General features: G+C 45.4%; 1 protein-coding gene across 1 annotated transcript in view; it reads left to right on the top strand.

Moving 5' to 3' along the window:
- The window catches only part of LOC129380907 (uncharacterized), a 35,136-nt gene extending 24,023 nt beyond the window's left edge, over positions 1-11,113 (top strand). The window contains exon 6 of the mRNA XM_072289031.1: positions 10,992-11,113. Coding sequence (XP_072145132.1) covers positions 10,992-11,113 — 122 coding nt within the window. The remainder of the gene's footprint in view (positions 1-10,991) is intronic.
- The last annotated feature ends 13,651 nt before the right edge of the window (positions 11,114-24,764 follow it).

Genomic DNA, 24,764 nt, shown 5'->3' on the forward strand with positions numbered 1-24,764 from the left:
GCACACCTTGCAGCAGTTGTGGCTCCCGTTCGCGTTCTGCTGAACAGCGATCTGCTGCCGAGCGGCAGCGTCCACGCTGGTAAAGGCGAGTGGCTGCTGGCCCAAGTGGCCCTTCAGCCAAGGCACGAACAGAAAGTCTCGGATCCATACAGCTTCTCAGTCGCGGTGGAAGTGAGGCGTGATCAAGTTGACAACGTAAGCGGCACCCGTGATCGAGTGCGGGCTTAGGAATGACGTCCGCGACAGCGCTGTTCCCGGACGTGGCGCAGTTCAATCAATGATGACCAAGATGATGATCCTTTCATTAACATCGCACATGCCCACCACGGGGGATTTGTCAATAAGTGGCTGATACATCTAAAATAAAATAAGATCATGTCAAGACTATATAAGTGTTAAGGAATAGAAACAGCAGCGCTTTGTAACGTTCTTTTCATCCTCGTCGTTTAATTACAAATAGCGGGGGCGAAGAGTTTGGCTACGTCGAAGCTATTGGCCACCAAATGGCTTGAATTATTCAAATGATGACTTAAAAATATATTTAATGTGATTATGGGGGTTTAGTTGTTTAAGCACTGCTTTCGATGGTCTTCATAGAAATCTATTCTCAATTGAACTTCTCACCGATATGCCTATGTGTAATCTGTAGACGAAGAAAACGAAATGGTCCGTGGATTTCGGTGGCAAAATACGAAAGGGTAAGGTCCTAGGTATTTCATGCTTTCTAGTACTTCTGGCAGAGTGATCTAACTTATCGAATACTAAATTTACTTGCGTTTTTTTGGGAGAGCTGGGAATTCGAAAACATTTTGGGTTCCTAGTTTTTTTTTGTGATTCTTTGAGTAACTTCGTTTTCAGTATTCCTGTTGTTCCTCTCCAGTTACAGGTTCTCGTTGAAAAACCACTCGTTCGCTTTATTCTGAAAGGCAATGACACGTTGCTTGTTATCATCATTATGAAGGATTAGGGCAAGTTCAGTGCGCATTTCTACCGGGGGGTACGAGGAATTCCGAAAGATGTTTGCTACAGGGCTGTCACCACAACTAAGGCGATCACAGCGGTTTATTTTTCGTTCAGGTCTACTCGTTTTCCTCACTTTGCTGTTGTCTTTGTATTCTTTTTATGACTCCTTCATGTACTTGGCACAAGACCAGCTGACTAATTTCATCCAATAACAACGTGCTTCCACACTTCGCTTCCCCCGTTACATACCGAGTGTGAAATTGGTAAATAGAGATAACGTGATCTCTGAAGTTCATTGTCCTTGCTAGCGCGAAAAGATATGCATATAGTACCAAGACATATTCTATGCTTCTGCACTTATGTCAAGAAAAGACGCGTTTGAGGAACTATTATGCAGCTTCGAATGAACCAAAAAGAAAAGGACTTAAGCACGCCGTGCGCGGATTCACAAACACACAAAACTGTGTTTACATTGATGTTAGCCGTTCGCTGGCCGCTTTGCATTGTTTCTAGCTGTTATTCACCTGAGGGTATGTAGCACATGCCCTCCCTCCCTCGCTTGCCTCCCAACTTTCCTCCATAAATGGCGCGCGAGATTGAGCCGCGATCGTCAGTTGTGCCCTTGCGCGCTGTCGCGAAATGCGCTCGTGCTGTCAGAGCACAACGCCGCCCACCCCCCTCCCTCCCTCCCATCCCCTCATGGCCTTTCGTGCGACGAAAGACAGCGCGTTTGCTCCCCGCTTTCTGCCTTCGCGCGAGCGTTGTTGAGAAGGCACCGTCGGCTTTCGTCGCGCGCTTTCACTCACACATACAGCACACGACGCGCGGCTACGGTGTTGTCGCCCTTAGACTGCATACGGAACATCGCGACAACGTCAACGGGGACGCCGACCAAAATAATGCGCCTCGAGTGTCCATATAGTTCGCGTCGCTATAAAAAAAAAAATCCCAGAGAAAGAGAAAAAGAATGCCATAGGCGCCCACGACGATCTTTCCATAAACAGAGCAGTTTCTTCGTCTACGCTTTAAATAGCGCCAACAATTTCTCTTCCTCCATCCGAGGCTCGGTTATTTTGGGTAGACATTGACTCCGCAGTTGAGTTCAAGCCCCATGCTATCGAGATCATATCAGTTTGTTGTACGGTAGTTATCGACGAATGTTCCAGGCTATCACTTAGTGTTAGTTACACCATGCGTCTTCCAATTTCCAGCATCCTCGTTCCAGTGTGTACGCAGGTGACAAAAAATGTTTGGAAAACTTAGTATAATAATATAGAACACGGAAAAAGAACGATTTCTAATGCGTGCGCAAATGCTGCTCCTGTGCATACGATCGGGTGAATCTTGCTACCGTGTGAATGGCGTAAGAATAACTAGCGAAAAAAAAATAAAACAAAGTTGTATTCAGAGAATTTTTTTCCGACACGGCACCTTTTCCGACACCGCACTGAGTCCTAACAGCAGGGTATGAAAGGGTGAATTTAAGGATATTGCCCCTTTGACAAAGAATGCCAAAATTGAACACAAAACCGAAGTTCTGGAAACGGTGGTAGAAGAAAGTGCCAAGAGCGCGAAGAAAGCGTGTCGCATTCGATATGCCTATTACATTGTACAGGAGATGTATTACATTCGGATACTTTTTTATATTTTGTACTTTCTTTCATTGGTTCGAATAAATTCGTCCATGACTGAACAGACAGACAGACAAAGAACTTTAATAACAAGGTCCTGAGAAGCTTTGCCCTAGGGCAGAGCTGCGGGCCGCTCCCACGTGGGGACGGGTAGGCCGAGCCTAACCGCCGCATCGTGGGCTCTCTGGACCGCCCAAGTTTGACGTGCATACTCTGAGCTCCGGATGGCAGAGCTCCATTCTTGTTCCGTGATGCGATTGGGTCCCTGTAACGAGGGGCATCGCCAGAGCATGTGTGCCAAATTGCTAACAGCCCCACAGTCGGGGCAAGTAGAGCTGAAAGCCTCTGGAGTGATTGTGTGGAAAAGGGCCAGGTTTGGATAGCACTGCGTCTGAAGCATGCGTAAAGTGGACGCCAGAGGTCTAGCCAGTTTGCAGTGAGGGGAAGGATAAGTCCTCCTAGCCAGGTGATAGTGCGTAGTAATTTCGCTGAAAGTAGTGAGAGTGTCCCGAAACTCGAGAACACCGGAGTCTGAGCTCAATCTTGCTCCCGCGCGGTGGGTTAGTGCGCGCGCTTGGGAGTGGGCAATGTCATTAAGATTGGGAAACGAGTCAAGCTGGGGGTCGAGGTGAGCCGGAAACCACGTGATGGTGTGCGGAGAGATTATCTTGTTCTTGAGAATCTTGTGAGCCTCCTCAGCGATGGATCCTGAAGCGAAAGCCCTGACCACCGACCTCGAATCAGTGAAGATTTGTGATCTGCTGTTGTCTAGGAGTGCTATAGCAACTGCGACCTGCTCTGCTCTGGTTGGTGTTGAGCACTTCAGGGAAGCCGCATTCACTATCCGTCCGTTGTGATCAACGAGGGCAATGGCGAAGTTAGACGACTGTCCATATTGGGCTGCGTCGACAAAACATGCCGAGTAGGGGTCGTCTTTGGTACGCTTGAGGAGGGCGAGGGCTCTTGCTCTGCGTCTGCCTACGTTGTGTTGAGGATGAACATTACGGGGAAACGGTGCAACTCGTATGTTGTTCCTTTGATTTTCTGAAATTTCATATTTCCGCTCTTTCATGAGGATAGGGTTGATCCCAAGAACTGCCAGGATCTTCTTTCCAGCCGGGGTAGAGGATAGACGGGCCAGTTGGGCTGACTCCTGGGCCTCGATTATCTCGTCCAATGTGTTGTGCACTCCTAATTGCAAAAGGAGGTCCGTGCTCGCCCGTAACGGAATGCCTAGTACTTTTTTTATACTTTTTCTGATGAGCGTGTTTAATCGTTTCTTCTCGGAGTTATACCAGTTGTGCATGGCTGCCACATAAACTATATGACTCATGAGGAAGGCGTGGAACAACCGGAGGAGGTTGTCTTCCTTTAAGCCTCCACGCCTATTCGAGACTCTGTTGATGAGTCTCATCATGTTCTCAGTCTTGGCTGTGAGCTTGTTGAGCGTAGTATTATTACTGCCATTGGATTCGATGAACATGCCAAGGACCCGAATGGTGTCTACTCTGGGGATGGTACAGCCGCTTTTAGTGTGGAGTTTGATGTTTATTTCAGACAACGGTTTCCAGCCTCTAGGTTTGGGACGTCTCCTCACTGGCCTGTAGAGGAGGAGCTCAGACTTGCTCGGGGAGCATCTAAGCCCCGTATTTTCCAGGTACATCTCTGTTTGATCTACAGCCTCCTGTAAGCCGAATTCAACAGTTCCTTCGCTTCCTCCGGTGCACCAGATTGTGATGTCATCAGCGTAGAGGGTATGATTGATCCCTTCCATGTTGGAGAGCCTTTCCGATAATTTCTTCATGGCGATGTTAAAAAGCAGTGGTGAGACTACCGCTCCTTGTGGTGTGCCTCTGGGGCCCAAACTGAAATTGTCGGACTTGAGGTCACCGATTTTGAGCGTGGCCTTGCGATCCCGGAGGAACGAGCTTATGTATCTGTGGAAGGCGTCTCCCAAATTGAGCTCTGAGATGGAGTTCAGAATGTGAGCATGGGATACATTGTCAAAGGCTTTCTCCAGGTCAAAGCCTAGGATGCCTCTTATATCTCTTGTGGTGTTGTCAATGATTTGACATTTGATGAGTTTCATGACGTCTTGCGTTGACAGGGCCGGACGGAAGCCGATCATGTTGTACGGAAACAATCCTTGTTTCTCGATGTGCCTAGAAATTCGATTGTGTATGACATGTTCCGCTACATTCCCCACGCAGGACGTGAGGGAAATGGGTCTGAGGTTTGAGAGACTCGGGGGCCTTCCAGGCTTTGGAATTAGGATGACCGAGGCCATTTTCCAGGACTCCGGGACAACCCCTCGTTCCCATATTCCATTAATCTCCTCTGTCAACCATTCTATAGAGCAGTCGTCCAGGTTTCTGAGGGCACGGTTGGGGATGCCATCAGGACCAGGGGCAGACCTGCCATTTAGATTCTGGAGAGCTTCCCTTACTTCGCATGCCTTGAAGGGGTTATCTAGCTCGGGGCAAGATGAGCCTTTGTAGGGGGGATAGTCTTCGTCACTCGAGTTGCCCAGTGGCAGATACTTGTGAGCTAGTCTGTCGAGTACGGTCTGCAATGTATCTGATTGCGATGCCTGGTGCAGAACCTTCGCTATCACTTGTCTTTGGTTTGACTTGGTATTGGTATCATCGAGCAGATGCTTGAGTAGGTTCCATTTAGCTCCAACTCTCATCTGGCCATCCACGGAATTGCAGACCTCATCCCACTGTTGTCTGTTCAAGGTTTGGCAGTGATCTTCTATAGTTTTGTTGAGCTCCGCGATCTTTTTTCGGAGCCTTCGGTTGAGTTTCTGCCCTTTCCATCGTTTCCATGACTGAAGAAAATCTAAGAAAACAATCATAACATACAATCGCTCTTGAGCACTTTGCGGTCGCGGCTTAACATCAAGTTTGTAACAGAATTTAATATATTGACTTTTGACACACACGAAATATCTTTTTCCAAAATCTCTTAATATTCAGTGTAGTTGCTTATTCATATTTTGCTACACGGCGGTTGCACTTGCAAAACTAAGATTACTGCATTCTGCACATCGTCATTTCTTACCATATTGGCATGGTAAAATACAACAGTTCAGCAGCGAGAACTGCAGGATCTATTTTTAGCTTTACCTTCCAGAATGGATGATGACATCGTCAGTACTTTGACTCGGAAGGCGCTCTGAGGATAAAGCAGGGGACGTTTCACCTGTACAGCTGCAGCGTACCGCGAATCCTTGCTTGACGAATGTGCGCTTCAAAGGTAGCGTTTAATGTCGCCATGTGTTGTTAACGCAGTTCATAGGTGCCGATTACACATGGCGTGGATGCTGGCGCGAGAATGAATCACCCGATTGTGGAGTGAGGCGCCGGGCCTTAGCCCGAGTACAGCCTCCGCGTCTTGGGCTGCAACTCGCACATGAACCAGCGTGACGCGCTCGAGTGTTCGTTGACGATGCTGAACTACATCAAGGCTGAGGGCAACAGTGACACAGACGGCGTGGCCAGACCAAGCTGGTTGCTTTGTGGTTGCACGCGAGGTCGGACTAACCCCTTTACAGCAAAAATATGGAAGGCCAGCGTTGTCTCATTCAGTGACATTTCATTTTGTGGGATCGCTGTGAAAAGAGAGACTATGTAATGAGTCCCGGTATTTATTCGCACTACATACACATAGGGATGAGCAGCGCAAGCGGGAGTGTGCCATTCTTTCAGCAGAGAGGCTCTGGATGCTACCCCAAATTCACTAACAAAGTTCAGACTTGCGGAGAGCATTGTAGGATGCGTTTTAGCGTTCAATCTGTGCGTACTTAGGCTTTACAGCAAAAGCTGCTAAGGGAATGTCAGTGTTTGAATCTACCGCCACTAAAGAGCGAATATCCGGTTCCTTTATTCCGGATTTTCTTTCACTCGCATAGAACTTGAAATTTAAAAGAGAAAAGAAAAAAAAATACCGCATCAAGCTTATAACACTGTACTCAGTAATATACTGCAAACGACACATTTCTATAACCTACCTATATATGGGGTCATAAAATCGGGACAGCAACATAGATAATTTTTCGTAAATACGGAGGCGCAGAGGAAAGGAAAAAGGCGCGGGCTTCTTAACTGCTCCCTTTTCTACAGGCACCTTAAGTATGCAGTCAGGGAAAAGGCCCAAAATGAGTTATTAGTTAGTTAGTTAATAAGTTAGCTAGTTAGTTAGTTAGTTAGTCGGTAATTAGTTTGTTTGTTAGTTGGTCAGTCAGTCAGTCAATCAGTTAGTTAGTTAGTTAGTTAATTAGTTAGTTATAGTTAGTTAGTTAGCGTTTAATGGCGCTAAGACTACTCAGGTCACGCTTTGCCAGTCACAACACAATAGAAAACGCAACGATAAAGCAGATAAACCAGCCTTACATTATTCATTTATGTAAATAGGCAGTTGTCTCTAAAAAGTCAGACAAGTTAGTAAATGGCAGTAGCGGCTCTTCTGCCAGTAATAGGGCAGGGTGTAAAGGTATATGTAAATAATATAGGTTGTGTAAAAGCTTCCGTCTGTCTGTTATAAACTATGGACATGTCATAAGGATGTGAATCACTGTAAGAGGTTCATGGCATTTTTCGCAAGTCAGCGGGTTTTCTTTTCGAAGGAGAAAATTTTGTGTGTGTGTGTCCAATTCAAAGTCGACACAAGATCACCTCACGCAAGCATTGCTGGTGTCTGCACGACTTCTACTCGTCAATTAGGAGTTTAGTAAGATGTACCTTGTTGCTTATACAATGGTCCCATTTGTGTGCGCATTTTCACCTCAGGGCCTTCCTAATCGCAGTGATACTATCTATACTAGGAAGCGTTGTGTTCGTTATGCCTTTGGACGCTGCAGTTGATGCGCATCTATCCGCTTCTCCACAACCCTGTATCCCAACATGGCTTAGTACTTAGCAAAACCAAATTGATCTGCTGTATTTGTTTGAAGTCACTATGTTTAGGATTTCCCTAACAGGGGTTCACATACGGATTTCACGTGGACAGACTTCAGTGTGCTTAACGAATTAGTGTATATGACCGTGTTTTCGTGTTTGTCATGCGATGATCTTTCTAACTACAGAAGATATTACGTAGACTTCGGCTGTTTAGACAGAGGCATGCTGTGGTAATCAAATACTTGTTCCCCAATTTTCCGTTACGGAACCCACACCCACGTGTTCTTTTGTTTTCGAGGCATCAGTGTAAAATTCCATGTAATTTTGACATCGCGCAATGCTTGTATGATGTGTTCGTCATTTTTCTTTAGAGGTACCAATGCCCAATTATTTAAATGTAAGAATTCGCCCAAAGGGGGTAGTCGTCGTGGTCTTTTAGCAACCTTAAGGAGCACATGAGGAATGTCATAGACACGACAGTATTCCTCCTATCGCAGAAGAAGAGGTCTGATCATGTTCAGTTTATTTATGTAGTGTAAACGTGAGTTGCACTGTGCGACCATGTTGTAGCACATGTGTTGTGGTAAGGACTGCATTTTGAGGATGTAGGTACAAGTTAGTAGCACTCTGAGATGACGTAAAGGATGTTCATTAAAGTAAGCGTATAAGCTCTGGACACGTGATGTTCTATAAGCGCCACTAGCCAGTCGTAGTCCTAGGTTATGAACTGGATCAAGCCGTCAGATGGAAGACTGTCAGTCTGAATCATATAGCATGCTACCGTATGCTACGTACCAAAGTGTGGTAGATGCGTAGCAGGCGTTAACTCTAAGAGCCCCAGCGCTTCCGGGACAGGACTTTGATGACGTTTGCATTAATTTTAAGGCTGTTTATGTGAGCAAGAAAGTTTAACATTTTATTAAACAAAACGTTCAGAAACTTGTGCTGTTGTTTTATGATAGTGTGGCTTCCTGTACGTTAAGGATGGGATCGTGTTCTGAGCCTCCGTTTTGTAAAAAGACAACACTAACAGTTTTTTTCAATTGAGAAGCGAAAACCGTTTTCCGATGCCCACTACGTCAGTTTCTTTTATGAAATTTGAAACTGCCATTCGCAGGTTGCCAAGTTCGAGGCACGACACGATATTTGTAGATCATCAACATAATATGAATGCATTACAGAGGATGGAATTACATTATTGACCTAGTACATATTTACCAGAAACTGTGTTGCACTAAATACACATTCCTGTGGCACACCATTTTCCTGAATTAATACGCGTGAGATGACCGTTCCTAAACCCACTTGAAATGTTCGGTGGGACATGAAATCGGCTAGACATTTGAGCATTCTACCGCGGATCCCCAAATTGGCTAAGTCCTTCAAGATACCAAACGTCTATGTTGGTTCGTACGCCTTTTCTATATCGAAAAAAAAGAAAGCTGTAAGAAAGTATTATTTGGGCAGAAAGGCCGCACCAATGTGGTGTTCTAGCCGGACTAAGTGATATCTTGTACAGTAACCTTTCTTGTAGCCGCACTGGTGGTTATCCAGCAGGTTCGGAGTTTCAAGGACGTACGTCAATGTTATGTTTAAAATGTCTTCACAACATTTCGCGAGGCAGCTTGTGAGAGCTACGGGTCTGTAGTTAGTTGCTGTTGTAGGATGCTTTCCAGCTTTCAAGCAAGCAGTTATGGTTTCTTCCACTCATTCGACAGTTTTCCCGTCTCCCAGATTATGTAAAAGAAAACGAAGCAAGGTTTCAACTGCTTTAAGGGATATGTGAGTGAGCATTTCGTAATGCACTGTGTCCGGACCAGCTGCTGTTTTTTTTTTGTTTTTTTGCCAGTACTGAGTATTCTGTTGATATCCGTAAGCGTTAATCTGGCCATTATACAATATCACTCTTAACTTCTCGTGGTCGGAAGCTTCAGTTTTTCTGCTGATTGCTTGTATCTTTGAAATGTAGCAGAATAATTTAGTGATCTTGATATGTCATGGAAATGCTGGCCTAATACATTTGCTTTTCCTTTAAATCTGTTTGCGTGCCTGGGTTTGAGAGAATGGGGATAGAGTAAGAACCGTAGTCGCCTGTCAACTTACGAAGCTGATTCCGCATTCTTCTGGATGTTATCGAGCTATTTATGGATGATACATTGTTTTTGCAGGACAGCCTTTCGGCTTGTCTGCGTGTGTACCTGGCGTTCGCTTTTGCTTTTATGAAAGAGAGTTGGTTATCTTTTGTTGGGTGTCATCGAAAGATACCCCGAGCTTGATTTGTATTTTTTTAGATTTTTTACTCTAATTCATCCACAAGAATTTTAGTTTTTTTTTTCCTTTTAAGCCGGAGGATTACGGGTTTGTCTGTTCTGCGGCAGCAAGTGTAAAGGCAGTAATCGTTTCATTGTTTTCGTCTATTGTTATCTCCTCTGATATGTTATCCGGACTGGCCTTTTCAGTGAATAGAGGCAAATCTGCCAGATGGAGTTTCCAATGGGGTGATCTTAATGGTATTGCAGGAAAATTAGAGATTTTCTTAATGATATCAGGCATATGGTCACTACCATAGGGATTATCGATAGCACTTCATTGAAAAACGCCAAAGAGAGATGGACAGCACAGCGCCAGATCTAGACACCTCATAGCACCGTTGCACCGGAAGCAATAGGCTGCAGCAGCAGTGTTTAAAAGGCATATGTCGTTTGTCAAGATAAAATCTTCAATTGTTTTTCTCCTGGTATCGGTTATTTTGCTACCTCATAACGTGCTAGGTGCGTTAAAATCACCCGCTATTAAAAAAAGGTTCAGGGAGCAGGCTTAAAATTAACTTTAGATCTCTTACAGTAAATTGCGAATGCGGTGGAATGTATATTGAACAAATGGTGATGGTATTGTTTGCTAAAGTGGCGACAGCAACGGGTTCTATGTGACTGTTAATGGCAGCTGCTTCTCTAGCTGTGATACCACCCTGCAGAACAATGGCTGCAGCACCCGAAACGCGGTTCGCCTGAGTGCGGTCGCACCGTACGACAGTACAGCCTTTTAAAAAAAGTTATGTTTTTCGCTTAGGTTTGTTTCCTGTAAGCACAATTCCACAGGATAGAAGGTACAAAACATGCACGTTATGTCACCTAAGTGTCGTAAGAGCCTCCTGAAATTCCCCTGCATAATAAAATCCATTTTGAGCCTGAAACGTAAAAAATCGCAATACCAGTAAATAAGAGATAAGAACGAAGTACGCTGCACATAGATACGAAGAAGACTAAAAGAAAAGAGCGATAACCTTTAGGTTATCACTTTCTTATTTAACGTGGTTATGGGGAACTTGTTGATGTTTACGCGCTTAAGAGAGAGCTTGTCCTTTGGCGTCGACAACACTGGCTTTTTGCATCACTTCCATCGCTCTCTCTCTCTCTCTCTCTCTCTGAGGCGCTGGAGAACTGAGAGTTGCGCGCTGAGACACGTGTCTGAGGCCTTGGGGTTTGGTTCATTTTAGAGCCCTGCGGCTCTGGTGTCTACAGCGCCTTTGAAGATGATGGAGCAGCACTGGCTCCTTCCACCATGGAGGCGGCAGGGGTCATAGCTGAACCACTATGCGTGGGCTCGGAGAACTACTGAGGCATCTGAGATACGGGCCCCACCAGCGTCACAACGGCATTACTTCTTCGCGAAAGCTATAATAATCGTTTATTAGCTTCAAAGAACGAGATTTTTTCTTTAACATTTAGTGCAAACACTTCTTTTTCCAGCAGTGTACAGTCCACAACGTAAAGTATTCGATAATATTAAAGAAAATATTCGAATTTTAGGATAACGACTACTCTATTCAAGAACCCACTGTGCCGGAATAATATTCGATTGTCACCTAGTAACGACGGTCGCAATGGCTTTGTAGTCACTGTGATGTACACTGGTCTGCATACTCGCAACAGTAAGCACGTGCTATGAGTAAGTGAAGAAACTTTATTGCAGGTCTGGCGAGGACGCGAACTCCTCGCGCACCCGGTTATTCCCACGTCGGGACCGGCAGGTCTAGCCCACCGATTATGTCAAATCGATGCACGTACGCCACTGGTTGGTCGGTTGGGCCGGATCGTTGTCGCATCGCAAGCGATATTCCTACAACACGAAACGAGTAAATCACTCCCATTTCCGTCCCGAAACATAAGAATTGAAATCACCCACATCGACATCACAGATAGTACCAACGCAATTGAGTAGCCATTTACCTTACGCGGCTACTAGCCATTGAATTCGCTTGCTTGCTAACGAGGGTATAAGCCATTTCCAACCGGGGTATGAGCCATTGATGATGACTGTTTTCGACATGGCACTGTGTATGTTGCATGCGTGATTAAAAATAATGTAAAAACTGTTCGCTTCACTTTGCTGAGTGCTTGTAGCCTCTTGCTTATAGCGGTATGAGCCATTGCATTTTTTGTTTACGTACGGGCCTTATGAGCCATTGATGATGATAGTTTTGTATGCGGTCACGAAAATTCTATGGCATCATAGTTACATACAGCACCGTTGTAATAAGAGACAGTGTGAGAAAAAACAAGTTAAGTAGGAGCGTTATGAGCCGTACCCTGCGGAGGGTGTGGGTTCGGGCATAACAATCGGCAAGTTATTTTTAAGTGTTAGTTTTGCTTAGCTCGTTTCTTAGTTTTAAGTCGTTGGCGCTGTCCGCACAAGCGTGCCGAACCCAGAGATTGTGCAGTCTGCAGTTTCCAGGGATGTGTGCCACTGGTTATGGGCCGTCGTCGCCTCCCCGTGCTTGTGACACCGTCATTTCCCCATCGGCGTCGTCACGCCAAGTCGTCGCCGAGCTATATCACGTAATCATCGTAATGTAATTATGATACAGTTCATGTCACGCCGTCGTCGTCCTACAACGACGTCGAACGAGGCTCGTCACGCGGATTTCTTCACATCATCGTCATCATACAGATGTCGTGATTCCAACATCATCGTACACTCGTCCTCATCCTATCGTCACTACTCTTTAGTCCTTTAATCGACGTCATTCCTACATCATCTCATCGCTATGACGCTGTCGTCATTCAGTCACGAACATGCCAGCGTTATGCCATCGCCGTCATTTCGGCGTTGACATACATTCATTGTCATGCAGTACTTTTCATATCGTCGTAGTGAAGACATCATGGCCCTTCCATTGTCGTCATAGCCGATTCGTCATCCGATTCTCGTCATACCGTCATCGTCATGTCTTCGTCGTCAGGGCAACAACATCACACGCTCGGCCGTCATCTCATTATCATCATGCGGTCGTCGTCGTACTGTCCTCGTTATACTGTCTTCATTATTTCAGGATCGTCATGCCACGGTTATTCCGTCGTCTTCATAGCGCCTTCCGATGTACTAAAGTAACGGTAGAACTCCTTCGAGCGCTCGAGAATTAAATATGAGCTGAGTAGTTTAAACGAGATCGCTATGAAACATTTTTTTTCACATTGAAACGTCATTAAATAAGCGAGACCTTCAAGTTCCCAAGCGATTTAGGGATTACGAGAGAGGGAGCGAAAACGCCTGGCCCATACCGCTGCCTACCGCTTGAATATTCGCACTACACACTCTAACCGTACTACGTGTTTTTTCGTCGACTTTGATTTTCCTTTGGCCTATAAATTCTGCACTCCAAGTAAAACAACAAATATTTCCCCTATGTTTTCTTAATTTGATTATCTGTTGATTCCATATGGGGTAGGGTACCTTTAGAGAGCTAGAATAAGGCACGGTGAGACTTCAAAGAGCAGAGGTGCTATTAGGGAGGCCTGGAGTTCGGCCAAGCTTGTACTTTTCGTGAGTTCTGCCGACCGCGTCTCATAAATGAACTAGTCGTATGGAGACATGATATTTAACCCCAGGGACGCGTCTAGTTTTATTGGCTAACATCACTTGCACGTCACCTCATGGGCGGACGGAAAAGACAGACTCACGTGGTCAAATCGTGGGGAGCCTTCTTTCATTTCTTTATCGTTCCACGGAGTGGATATGCCGTGCAAAAAGTTTCAACAAGAAATATGTTTTGTAAGCTCTATTACAAGCTCTGCGAAAGTTTCGCAAGCATACTTAAAGAAAAAAGGGAACCCAACGGACACCACATCAGCTGAAGACATCCAACGCACTGACATTAAATGCACGTTCTCCACCAAAAACAACGTAGTATACGTGGACGCAGCCGCACAATATTCCGAACGAGGATGCATTATGGCCATGGTCATCAACAGAAGCCTTTCCGAAATTACAAGCGGCTATATAAACTGAACAAGCGTGACTCAACCTGAGGAGCCATCGCTCTAGCTGCGGCGGATGGATTCAGAACCGGCAAATCCCTAACCATTCCAACTGATTCACAAGACGCCTGCCGACATTTGCTGAACAGCAGAATAGGCCACCGCGCACTCCGTGTGCTCCTCGAGCTATGGGGTGGCGTAACACTCCCCACAACACAGCCACAGCTGATCCAACACAACATCCTGTGGGTGCGGGGGCATGCAGGAATAGCGGGGAATGAAAAGACGGACAGGGTGGCTCAACGGTATACAATGCGAGTACCCGAAAGATATACACTCGAAAGTGGACCTTCTGTTCCACATGAATAGTCGGATTTGTTGGCACACTACTGCAGGGGAACCAGGATAGGATATCCTCTCGCACATAAATAATTCACGAGGGCGGAGGTCACTGATTCCAGACAGCTCCAGACAGGAACCTTGCCCAACTTAAATGTGCCCAGTTAAACGTGTACCTCGCCAGATGCGCAGCTAAATACCCGGAGGCCACCATATATCAGATCACAGGGGAATGCCAACATATGACAGCAGTCGCCAAAATCATAAATCCAAGTGGGGAGCAATAGAAGGCTCCCCTGGCCGGCGACTGCTCCTAGGGCCAAATTGGTCTTGTGCAGCGAGCACGCAGGACTGCCGAAACCGCTGGAGCACTGGGAAAAGGGTCCCACCCCTGCTAAACCCATTAAAGACAGCCAAAAAAGACCCTGAAAGACTGCCACAAAAGACCCTGCAAATAGAAACCAATAAATGTTTTGGATGGTGATCATGATGATGATCATGATGAAGCAGACGGCGGGCTCTCCTGCACAACAATGTGTGCGTAGTGCCCGCGTGGGCACTTCTTGCCTTCTGGATGGGGAATGATACAATTGAACAATACGAGAATAACACAGCAATACAAGTCACTAGAAAGAGGTGCAGGCTGCAGGAGCTACGCGGAGTCTGCAGATAGACAGGGAGGAATTCACGTTGACATCTTGCATTATTTGACTGCCCTGACGATTTCGCCCCTTTGAACGCGCCCCTTTGCTTTAGCTCGGGAGCCCTCATCGTGTCATTGCAAAAGCCATTATATAGACACTTCCAGGCACATTTCCGCAGTCACCCTCGCCATGATATCCCGTATAAAGTGCAAGTTCCATAACGGCGTGGCCGCGAGCTGCATTCTATAGGTGCGAGTGAGAGCGTGCAAGGATTAGCCGAAGATGGTTGCTCGATCTCACTCGTTCAAGGGTGGAAGGCGGGGAGCAAGCGCGCCGTCTTGCATCGTGCGGAAGGCACCGGGAGAGCGGCGAAGGGAGGAGAAGGCACGTTCTCCTCTGGCGGCGTCTGCGTATGGCACGGCTTAGAGCGGTCGCCCCGGCGCTATCGTGAAGGCGACAGGCGGTCGGTACTGTACATAGTCGCCTCGAGCGAAACTTCGCCTCGTGCGAAACTACCAGATTTCTTTTTACTCGGCAACCACAACAATAATTTCGATGCGGTTTGTTTCATTTCAAAGAAAAAGGCAATATCAAGTGCATTAAATACATTTCTTACTTATTCCGCCAGTGTTCATATAATGTTCTTATAACCTTCACTTGAATATGCCTCAGCCATCTGGGGCGCGATCGGAGATATTTTGTTCGATACGCGTTCTGTTCAGTTGCTGCAACGTCACAAAGTTGCAGTATGCAAAATTTGTGACAGCAGGGCGGAGAGAGCAGCCAATCAGGAAGCGGTGACCTCCCCGGAAGTTTACTTCCGTCGTTTGTCGTCTGCTTGCAGACAGTATACTACAAAACGAAATGTTTCTCGTCTTCCAAATGAATGAAATCGTTACCTAAAAAAACCTATTTTATCTTCTCAAGCCCAAACACGTTTTCAAATAGTAGTACGTGTCACTACTGCAATTTATAACTATTAGGTTCTTTGCGTCGTCCCTAGGTGGTGTCGCGCACAGCGAGAAGAAAAAAGAAAAAGAAAACGACGGGAGGAGTGGCGCACTTTTCAAGGGGCAGCGACAACATTCCAGTGGCTCGCTGGCACCAATGATGTTGTCGATTTATCTGTACAACCAACGAATTATTTGTTTCGAGAAACAAAAACGACGCCGGAATTCACTTTCTGCCATTTCTTCAAACGCGTTTCGCACCGCCACCCGCTCTCCTCCTTCCTCTAGAAACGCCAGCGCAACAACAAAAGTTCCCAACGGAAGCGCCATTTTCTCGAATTAAACTATGGATTGGATTCAAACGTGCTATTCCGCAGCCGAAAGAAAGCCGAAAAGGCCGCCTGTTGGATCCAATACAATCCACCAGACGCGCCATGCGAAGCCGTATGATCGCTCCAAACTTCTCAACTCCCGTCGCGTTCGGACGAAATGCTCGGTGGGCGGATGATTGACAGGAGCGTGTCGTCATTTTGACGCCACCAAAAACGGGGCGGCGCCCCGCGGCTGGCGACGTCGGCGCGGAGTAGGCCAATCGCGCGCGCCGGTAACCGAACGAACGCGCCGAACAACCATCTCCGATCGCACCCCTGGAGCCCACATCAGAAAGAAATGACTACAAGGTTAGAAAAACTTCAACGTCGTGCCGCGCGCTTTATATGCTCAAAGTACCGCCGTTTAGATTCCATCACACTGATGTTGCCGTCTTGTGAACTGGAAATACTAGAAGTACGAAGACAAAAAATTCGTCTCAAAGTGTTTTTAGTATACTACATGGACATTTAAAAATCAACAAATATGAGTATGTGCAACTTCCAGGAAAACGAAGCAGTTGTGTTAATTACCAATATGTTTTACGCCCATACTACGCCCGCTTCCCTTTTTTCCCTACGGTGATTGAATTTTGGGACGCGATACTCGAATACGCGTCTGTTGTGTGGGACCCGCATACACAAATTCTTGTGAATAGCTTAGAAGCGATACAGAAACGTGCGGCCCGTTTCATAACCGGAATTTACTCATTTCCAAGCAGCATCACAGAAATAAAACGGCACATATGTTTGAAAGATCTTTCATTACGCCGCGTCGTTTCCCGCCTCTCTTTCCTTCGAGATATCGTCTTCAATCGCACACCCCTAAACAAAGAGACTTATCTACAACCACCAACATACATATCCGGGCGCCGCGACCACTTACTTAAGATAAAAGAAATATGCGCGCGCACAACAACATACCAAAACTCCTTTCTTCCCCGTACAATGCACTAATGGAACCTGCTGCAACCTGAGCTAATTGAAGTTGCTTCTGATGTCACATTCCCCACTGCTCTCCAAGCATATGTTTGCAGATAAAATGGCACTCGCCATTTGAAATCTTCTTTGAAGTTTATGTTTTGCAATATTAGCCAGCGTGCTGTGACAATGAGTGTATCTTGTTACCTGGGCGAAACTTGTTCTTTGTGCTGTCTCATGCGCTCCCTCAGAATGTAACATGTATGATTGGTATTGTAACCATGGTCTGAAATATTTAACCTTTTAAGAGTGTGCAATCTTGTATTTTATATTGATTCTCTGTCCTCCCTACTGTAATGCCCAATGGGCGAAGTAGGTACGTAAATAAATAAATGAATAAATAAATAAATAGATGTGTAAAACTTGCGTGTGTATATTTTTCGGACACACCCGTTCTCATCAATCATGTTTAGAAATATGCACAGCCATACTTTGATATTGTGCTTCCCGACTTAGATAGCCTGAAACTTTATCTATTAAATACAACAAATATTGCCCAAATCTAAACTTATTAAAAATTCTTATTTCAGCTAATTTCACTCACGGCTAGAGCTCGCGAGTGGGCCAAAATAGAATTTATCAGCAAAGCGCCATGACTCGCTAAGCAACGTTCTGAAATGGAAGAGAGGAAAAAGAAGAACGACACGGAGGGCACGCCCTCGCGCGCTGGCACGCGAGGCCCACGCGCGAAGGAGAATCTCTCTCGCGCTTTCGAAGATGCAGCTCATCGTGGCGGACGCACTTAGAACGAGCGCAGAAAGGAACGGCATCGTCCTGCTACCTGTCAGGGGGATTGGTGTACCTGGCGGCATGGAAATCCACCGTCTCCTCCAAGGCTGCCTGTCAACCATCTCGGAAGAGACGCCATCCCGCAAGACGCCTTCCTCGTTTGCACTCGCCGCACTTCCAGATGCGGCCAAGGATGACGTGTCCTACGTGTTCGGCAACTTGGCCATCCAGGACGTCCTCCCAGACGATGGGGACCTTGTGCTCAAGCCGTGGTCCAAGGTCGACGAACGCAGTTGCGGCAGCCTCACAGGACATCCCAGCAGGCTGTTCCCGAGGACCGAGTGGTACCCGCTCGTTGATATGGGCGTCGAGGACACCGTGGCTCAGTGTGACACCATGCAACTAGCATGGACCGTGCAAGGAGCCTGGCACCAGATGGTGGTAGCCTCGAGGGTCACCGTTGTCCTTCTAATATACAGGTAACGAATAATTCGATGTTTTCTAAATCATATATTAGGACCACTGCGAACATCCACAGTGGACAAATTTTATTTTCTTTCTATACTGTTGTCAAAATCCAATTGACGGATTCTTTTGCCTCGCAAAAAAAAAAAAACAAAGACGGCGTGTAACTTGTTGAGGAGTACAGAGTAGCACAAGTTAGTAATACCTCTGATATAGCAATTGGCTATGTAGCGCATTATTCAGCTTGTATTGCGCAATAACACGATCGATGGGCGAGATTGTACACGTTGTAACACGTTAAGCTAACAGACGGTTTTTGTATGGTTGGAATGAATTCACTTTCATAACAGTACGCTTAATATTAGAACATTTACGATATTTAAAGAAATCAAATGCGTCGGAAGCCGCACACATTGCACACTTGCGTTCACATTCCAGCGGACCTCAATGTTTAAATGCCCAGATGATTATTAAGCGAATTCATTATATGTCCCTTTAAATTAGTCTCTCGCATGATTAGCCGACACATCTATGTGCGGTTATTCAGCACCTGCAACTATGCGTTGATCGTGGTCAATTTCGGAGGAAGAGTATGCAACTTCCACAAATGTTGCTGCTTTGACACGTCTGTTGCTGATTAGCCGTAACGTTGACGTGCGTTCTATCGTCTGCATTTTCACCAGCCCTGGTTGCTTATTGACTTTGGTGTTGTGCTTTAAGCACGAGGTAGTGGAATCAAATCCCCGACGCGGCAGCCGAATTTCAGTGGGGGCGAAATGCGAAAACGCCCATGTACTGTGCATTGGGTGCTCGGTAAAAATCTCCAGGTGGTTGAAATTAATCTGGAGGCTGTAGAGTTAATCTGTAGATCTGCAGTTTCTTGCACTACGCCGCGCCTTATAATCAGATCGGAATTATGGCGCGTAAAACCGCAGAAGTTCATTTTATCCTCGATGCATTGCCGCTGGTAAAACGCCATATGCATCGCGAAATTCACGACGATGCGTAGCTGCTTCATGTTACCTTGCTTTATATAATTCTAGGTGTCTACGCTATTGTCTCTGCTGGAATCCTTCATTTCGAAAGTGAGGAGATCCAATCGAAATTCATTGGAACGGAGAGTATTTGTTGCTTTGAATGCAATATATCGGGAATTTCATTTTTGTTGCATTTTAATGAAGAACGTTAGAATCTCCGGACTCTCTGAGGACGATTCTTAAATTAAGTAGTCCATGTTAAATTCAACAATAGCAATTACAACGAAAAAAAAGAGAACGATATCGCAGTTAGGTCAGGTTATGTAAACGCTGATAAATATAAAGTGGATAAAGATTATATTTTAGAAACTGCTCTGTAAAACAACGCTAATTTGTGGGTTGGACTAATGCAAACGAATAGTAAATACTGGAACAACTTAAGATAAGCTATAAATTCCCAGGGCAGATATATCCGTTTCAGGTAACCGTGATAACAGGAACAGCATACAAAAAAATGGAGAAATCTTTTTGCTGCAGAGTTAAGAATTCGTTAACTGTGTGCAAAATTTTTACGAACGCATTTGAAATATCTTTGTACACTCGTTTACGCTTCAAATGAACATGTGGGCTCACTCAGTCCGTCATATTCGCTATATGCCGTAAATACAGCCAATTTCATCGCTTAATCCTCACGTCCCAAGGCCAAGCAAGGAGTTAGGATTCAGGGCATCGAATGTATTCGTGCGAATTCGGCAATGTCTCGCATCGGCACTTGTCTGGGAGAAGGAAGATAAAGCCTGCGGAAAGGGCAATTATTGCTATTCTTCTACAAAAAGACTGGAGAAGGAACGAAGAACACGATATGTGCCAAAGAGAACCCCTCCGCAAATTGGGAGTATCTTATCATCTACGCGTGAATATATCGTCTATCATTTTTATTTATCCATTCGTTCCTTCGTAGGTTTGCTTTCCCAGCTGATTTCAACTCTCCTCACAGCTAGATGACATCACTTGTTTGGATAGAATTGCTTCAGGAAGGGTTCCAGCCTATGGGCCAAGAAATTAGCACGGTTGCATAGAATAATAATAATAATAATAATAATAATAATAATAATAATAATAATAATAATAATAATAATAGCCACGAGAACAACATATGCAACAACATTTTTGGGTGCGTGCTAAATTGGACCTCCTGTTTATATACAATGCCGCCGTCTGCTACCATACAAATTGCGTAAGAATCAAAACGGCAATTAAATAACTAAGAAACGCGCATTGAGACATTTTTTTATTCCAAAGGGTGGCTTTCCCGACACCACACTAAGTCACATAGAGAAAAGCGGGGAATAAAAGTAGAAGTTGAGGTTTTTGCCCGTTTATGAAGAGAATGCCAAAATTGAACACAACAAAAGTGCTTGATTTCTTTATTGTTCGTTTTCTTTTTGGTTGGAATGAAGGCGTGCCTGAATAAATCAAGTCGAATAAAAGAACGCTAACCTTGAGTACCGCTCCTTGAGCACTTTTCGATCGTGCCTTAAAAACAAGTTTTAAACACATCGGAAAAGACCAATTCCTGGAACTCACAGAATAACGTTTTTGCAATCCATAAAACCTTTTCGGTATGGTTAGGATGAGTTATAATAAATTATGGTATCTTAAAACATGGCAGTTGGATTTTCATAACTAACATTACTGTGCGTATTCAGCACAATGTTTCTTGCTAACCGGATGGGTGATCACATCGTTAGTGTTTCGATTCGGAAGGCGCTGGTTACTTAGTATAAATCAGCACACGTTTCGTGAGACGAGCTGCAGCGTTCCTCGGAGCCTTGCTTGACGAATGTGCAGTTCAACATCAGTGTTCAGAGTCGTCATGTGTTGTCAACGCAGTGCGCAACATCCGAGTATGCTTGGAGCGGAGGCGGCCGCGACCATGAGTGGCCGGTTAATCGAGTGCGACCACGTGCCTTCTGCCGAGTACCGCCTCGACGTCTTCGGCTGCAGGCTACGCATCCACCCACGTGACACGCTGCCGTGCGCGTCGACGATGCTGAACGCCTTCAAGGCTGAGAGCAACGGCGACACGTACGGCGTGGCTGGACCGAGCAGCTGCATTTGGAGGCTACACGCGAGGTAGGCCAAACACCAGTCCAGCTAAAACACCGCAGTCAATGTGCGCCCTCTTTTATTAGTATCCCATTTACGCCATCTTATCTCGTAAGAGACGCCGTGATTGTAGGTCACATATATGCTCGTGTAAGTGAAGGTGTCACGATGAACTACTGCCTAGGCCTGTTTGAGGTAATCATGTAGCGTAATCTTTCAACGTTAAATATAAGTTCACGAAGGGATTGTAGCAGTTTCGTCAAATACCGATGTGGGAGCTTGTAGAGGGGCACGTAGCCTGTTCGTTAGTACCCTGTTCTGGGCAATTTGGCCTTACAGTCAAAGCTGTTAGGAGATAGAAAGATAATGTATAAATATACGGAATGTGAAGAGCAAATTTCTCGTTCGCATAATCAGCCTTTTCTTTCAATAACATCAAACTTGATATCTTAGAAAAAAAAGATACAAGAAAAAAAAGCTGCGCCAAGTCTACAACTTAAACGATATATAGACGATATATTTGTAAAGGCTGCATGTATTCAGTCATAAAGCGGACAGCACCATTGCTAACCTTTCGTGAATTCTTGTGTGGCTTGTCTATGGACACCTGACCCATATACATCTACCATGAAAAAGGCACAATAAAACAGGGGTAATAGATGCGTGAAAGTTCGTACGAAATTACGTGTTGTAGATAAAAGGCTTGCTTTTATCTATGACGTGCAGGATGAGAAATAGAAGTACGACACACTCGCCGTAATTGCTTAGTGGCTACGGTGATGGGCTACTAAGCATGAGGAAGCAGGATCGAATCCCTGTCACAGCGGACGAATTTCGACGGGGGCGAAATGGGAAAACACCCGTCTACTTAGATTAGGTGCACGTTAAAGAAACCCTCGCTGTCGAAACTTCCGGAGTGCTCCACTAGGGCGCGCCTTATAATCAGGTCGTTGTTTTGGCACGTAAACCCCCATAAATTATTTTAATTTTAGAAATACCGTAAGCATACAACTGATATGTAAATATTTGGAAAAGAAAGAAACAAGCACGCCAACTTAAGAATGAAGCGATGGAGAAAGTGTTGCAGCGCGTTGTCGGTCCGCCGTGGATATAATACGCGAAAGCCCAAAGTCGCAGTTGCCACTTTTGCCTCGAAATCTGTAGTCTTCCGTGAGACCAGTAGCTAGACCATGTGGTGGTCAAGGATGGTCTTACAAAGATAGTATCGCCTTGTGGAGGCTACGAGTCACTGTCACTGTGTCCTCAAAGGAGCGAAAGAATAGCAAAGTTGTTAGCCACCCGACTGTAGAACGAAGCGATGAAGGAACCGCAAACGTGTTTCTCAGCCTAGGCGATGTGCCTTGGCTGACATCGGGTTCCCGATGTCAACAGCCACATGCACAGCCTATAATGTGGCTGCACTGAAGACAGTAGAAAGTGGAAGAAAACGCGCCACGCAGGAGAACGCGTCACAGAGTGATTAGGTTCTCTTATAGGAGGCATATATTGCGCAACTGATTTGCCCCGTCATTAGTCTTGGGAAAAATGCAGAATCTCATCTGAGTGACCAGTCCCTCGTGCAGATATATACATCTGGATGCCGATGGAAAAGTGAGCCCTGACTCATACTCTGCGCCCCCCGAAGCGTCGAGGGCCCTTCGAAACTCAAGTATTCAAAACGAAATGACACTGTATGTCCCGTTTAAAGCCCGGCCGCAAAGAAGTTTCAACTTGGTTACTTTGATTCTAAATGGCTAGCACCTGGCTATCATAGCAGTGTTGGCAAAGATTACCTGGTAAATTCCACGTTTCTTTTTTTTTTTTTTTTGGTATTAGATCCCACAAGTAGCCGCCAATCCCAAACCACGGCCAGCGATATTTCAATTGTGCCCGGGTGATGCCTAAACTCTGAGATTTTGCCAAAGAGTCAAGCGAGTGCGGTCTCAGTGATTTGAGGTCTGCGCCATTTCAGCGAGTGAGAGGCGTTCTTGTCGGTTTCGCTGTGGAAAAAGCTTAGTTTTCTTGATAGAAACAGGCCTAATTGTATTTCAAATATACTATTTTGAACGAACAATGGTTTTAACCGCGCTTGTCTTAACAAGGGTATTTTTACAGTCCGAAGTTTTGATGCGGTTGTTCTTCAAATGAAATGGCAAATTAGTAAGTCGTTAAGGTAAAATATTGTATCGTTCGTCTAAGAGGCAGTGAAGTCGGATGAATCCTTTTGTGAAAGGAATGCCTAGCACAAATTTGTTATTTCTTACATTTTGCTTGTCTTCGCTTCTGTTGGTCCTGACCTACCCAAAGATCAGGGGGCGCAATATCGCGAAAATATTCCAAATAATTTTATTCCATTTTTGCAATCAGGCCTCAACGATTGCTCGAAATTTTTTCGGGCCACCCCCCCTTCGATTGTCTGTCAAGTGATATCTCAGGAATACTCTTCAACCCATATGACGTATTATGATTGATTAGACCGAACAAAAGAAAAATACCCATTTCGGATTCTGCGCCTTTTTCACCATCAGCCGTCCGCTATTAGTCAAATGTGTTTGGAATGTGCCCACTTCGTCTGCTGGTCCCGAAATGTCACAAAACCACAAAAATTCGCCACTGCAAAGTGACGTAACAAAATTAAATTTTTTTCGGAATAGCTGGAGACTCACCGGTTCCGAAATGAATAGATGATGGCTCCCCGCCGATTGTTTCGGCACTGGATGCTCGGACCTGCAGTGGAGAAAGGATTTACATACGTATAATAACATGTCTTGAGTGGCAGATGATGCATTCGAGCCAATTCGGCACCCACGTGCGTGACTAAAATTGTACGGAAGAGGGATTGCCGAGAAAACTCATTTCCTCCTGTATCTGTGAATGCAGAATGAAATTAAAGACTTCAGTCCAAACTTGGCAATACAAGTTTTCTAGTGCACTCATTAGTTTGCGTTTACGCGTGTTAATTACGAAGAAATTCCGTCTTGTTGGCGACCCTGTGATCCGCATGCTTTTTCCACGGGTACGCGACATTGCTCTACCACCTTTATTATCCTTAGGGCTCGTTTAAGCGGCATTTTTGCCCTCCCATAGCATGTTCCCACATTCTTCTACCACAAAGCGAAAGCTAAGCAAAACGAAGCGGACCAATCGCCGACGCCGGCTCTGCCACCACGTCCGGTTCTATACTTTCACGGCGGTAGTTCGGCCGCACTGAAACACTCTCCACTTCTATGTACTCCTCTGCACTAGTCCGCTAATTAGACAAGAAAAATGTGCCATGGTTGGCTATGCTATTCGCTCCAGAAGCAAACCAATGTGACGTCCTATAACTACGAGAGCTTTCCATTGACCTCTGTAAACAACACCACGGGTCACCGAACTATGCTTGCGTCGACGGTTACGTAAATATGACGTCAAGAGATTGGAATAAAAACACATTGGAATAGATTTACT

This window comes from Dermacentor andersoni, chromosome 1 (assembly GCF_023375885.2).
Source record: "Dermacentor andersoni chromosome 1, qqDerAnde1_hic_scaffold, whole genome shotgun sequence".
Classification (NCBI taxonomy): domain Eukaryota; kingdom Metazoa; phylum Arthropoda; class Arachnida; order Ixodida; family Ixodidae; genus Dermacentor; species Dermacentor andersoni.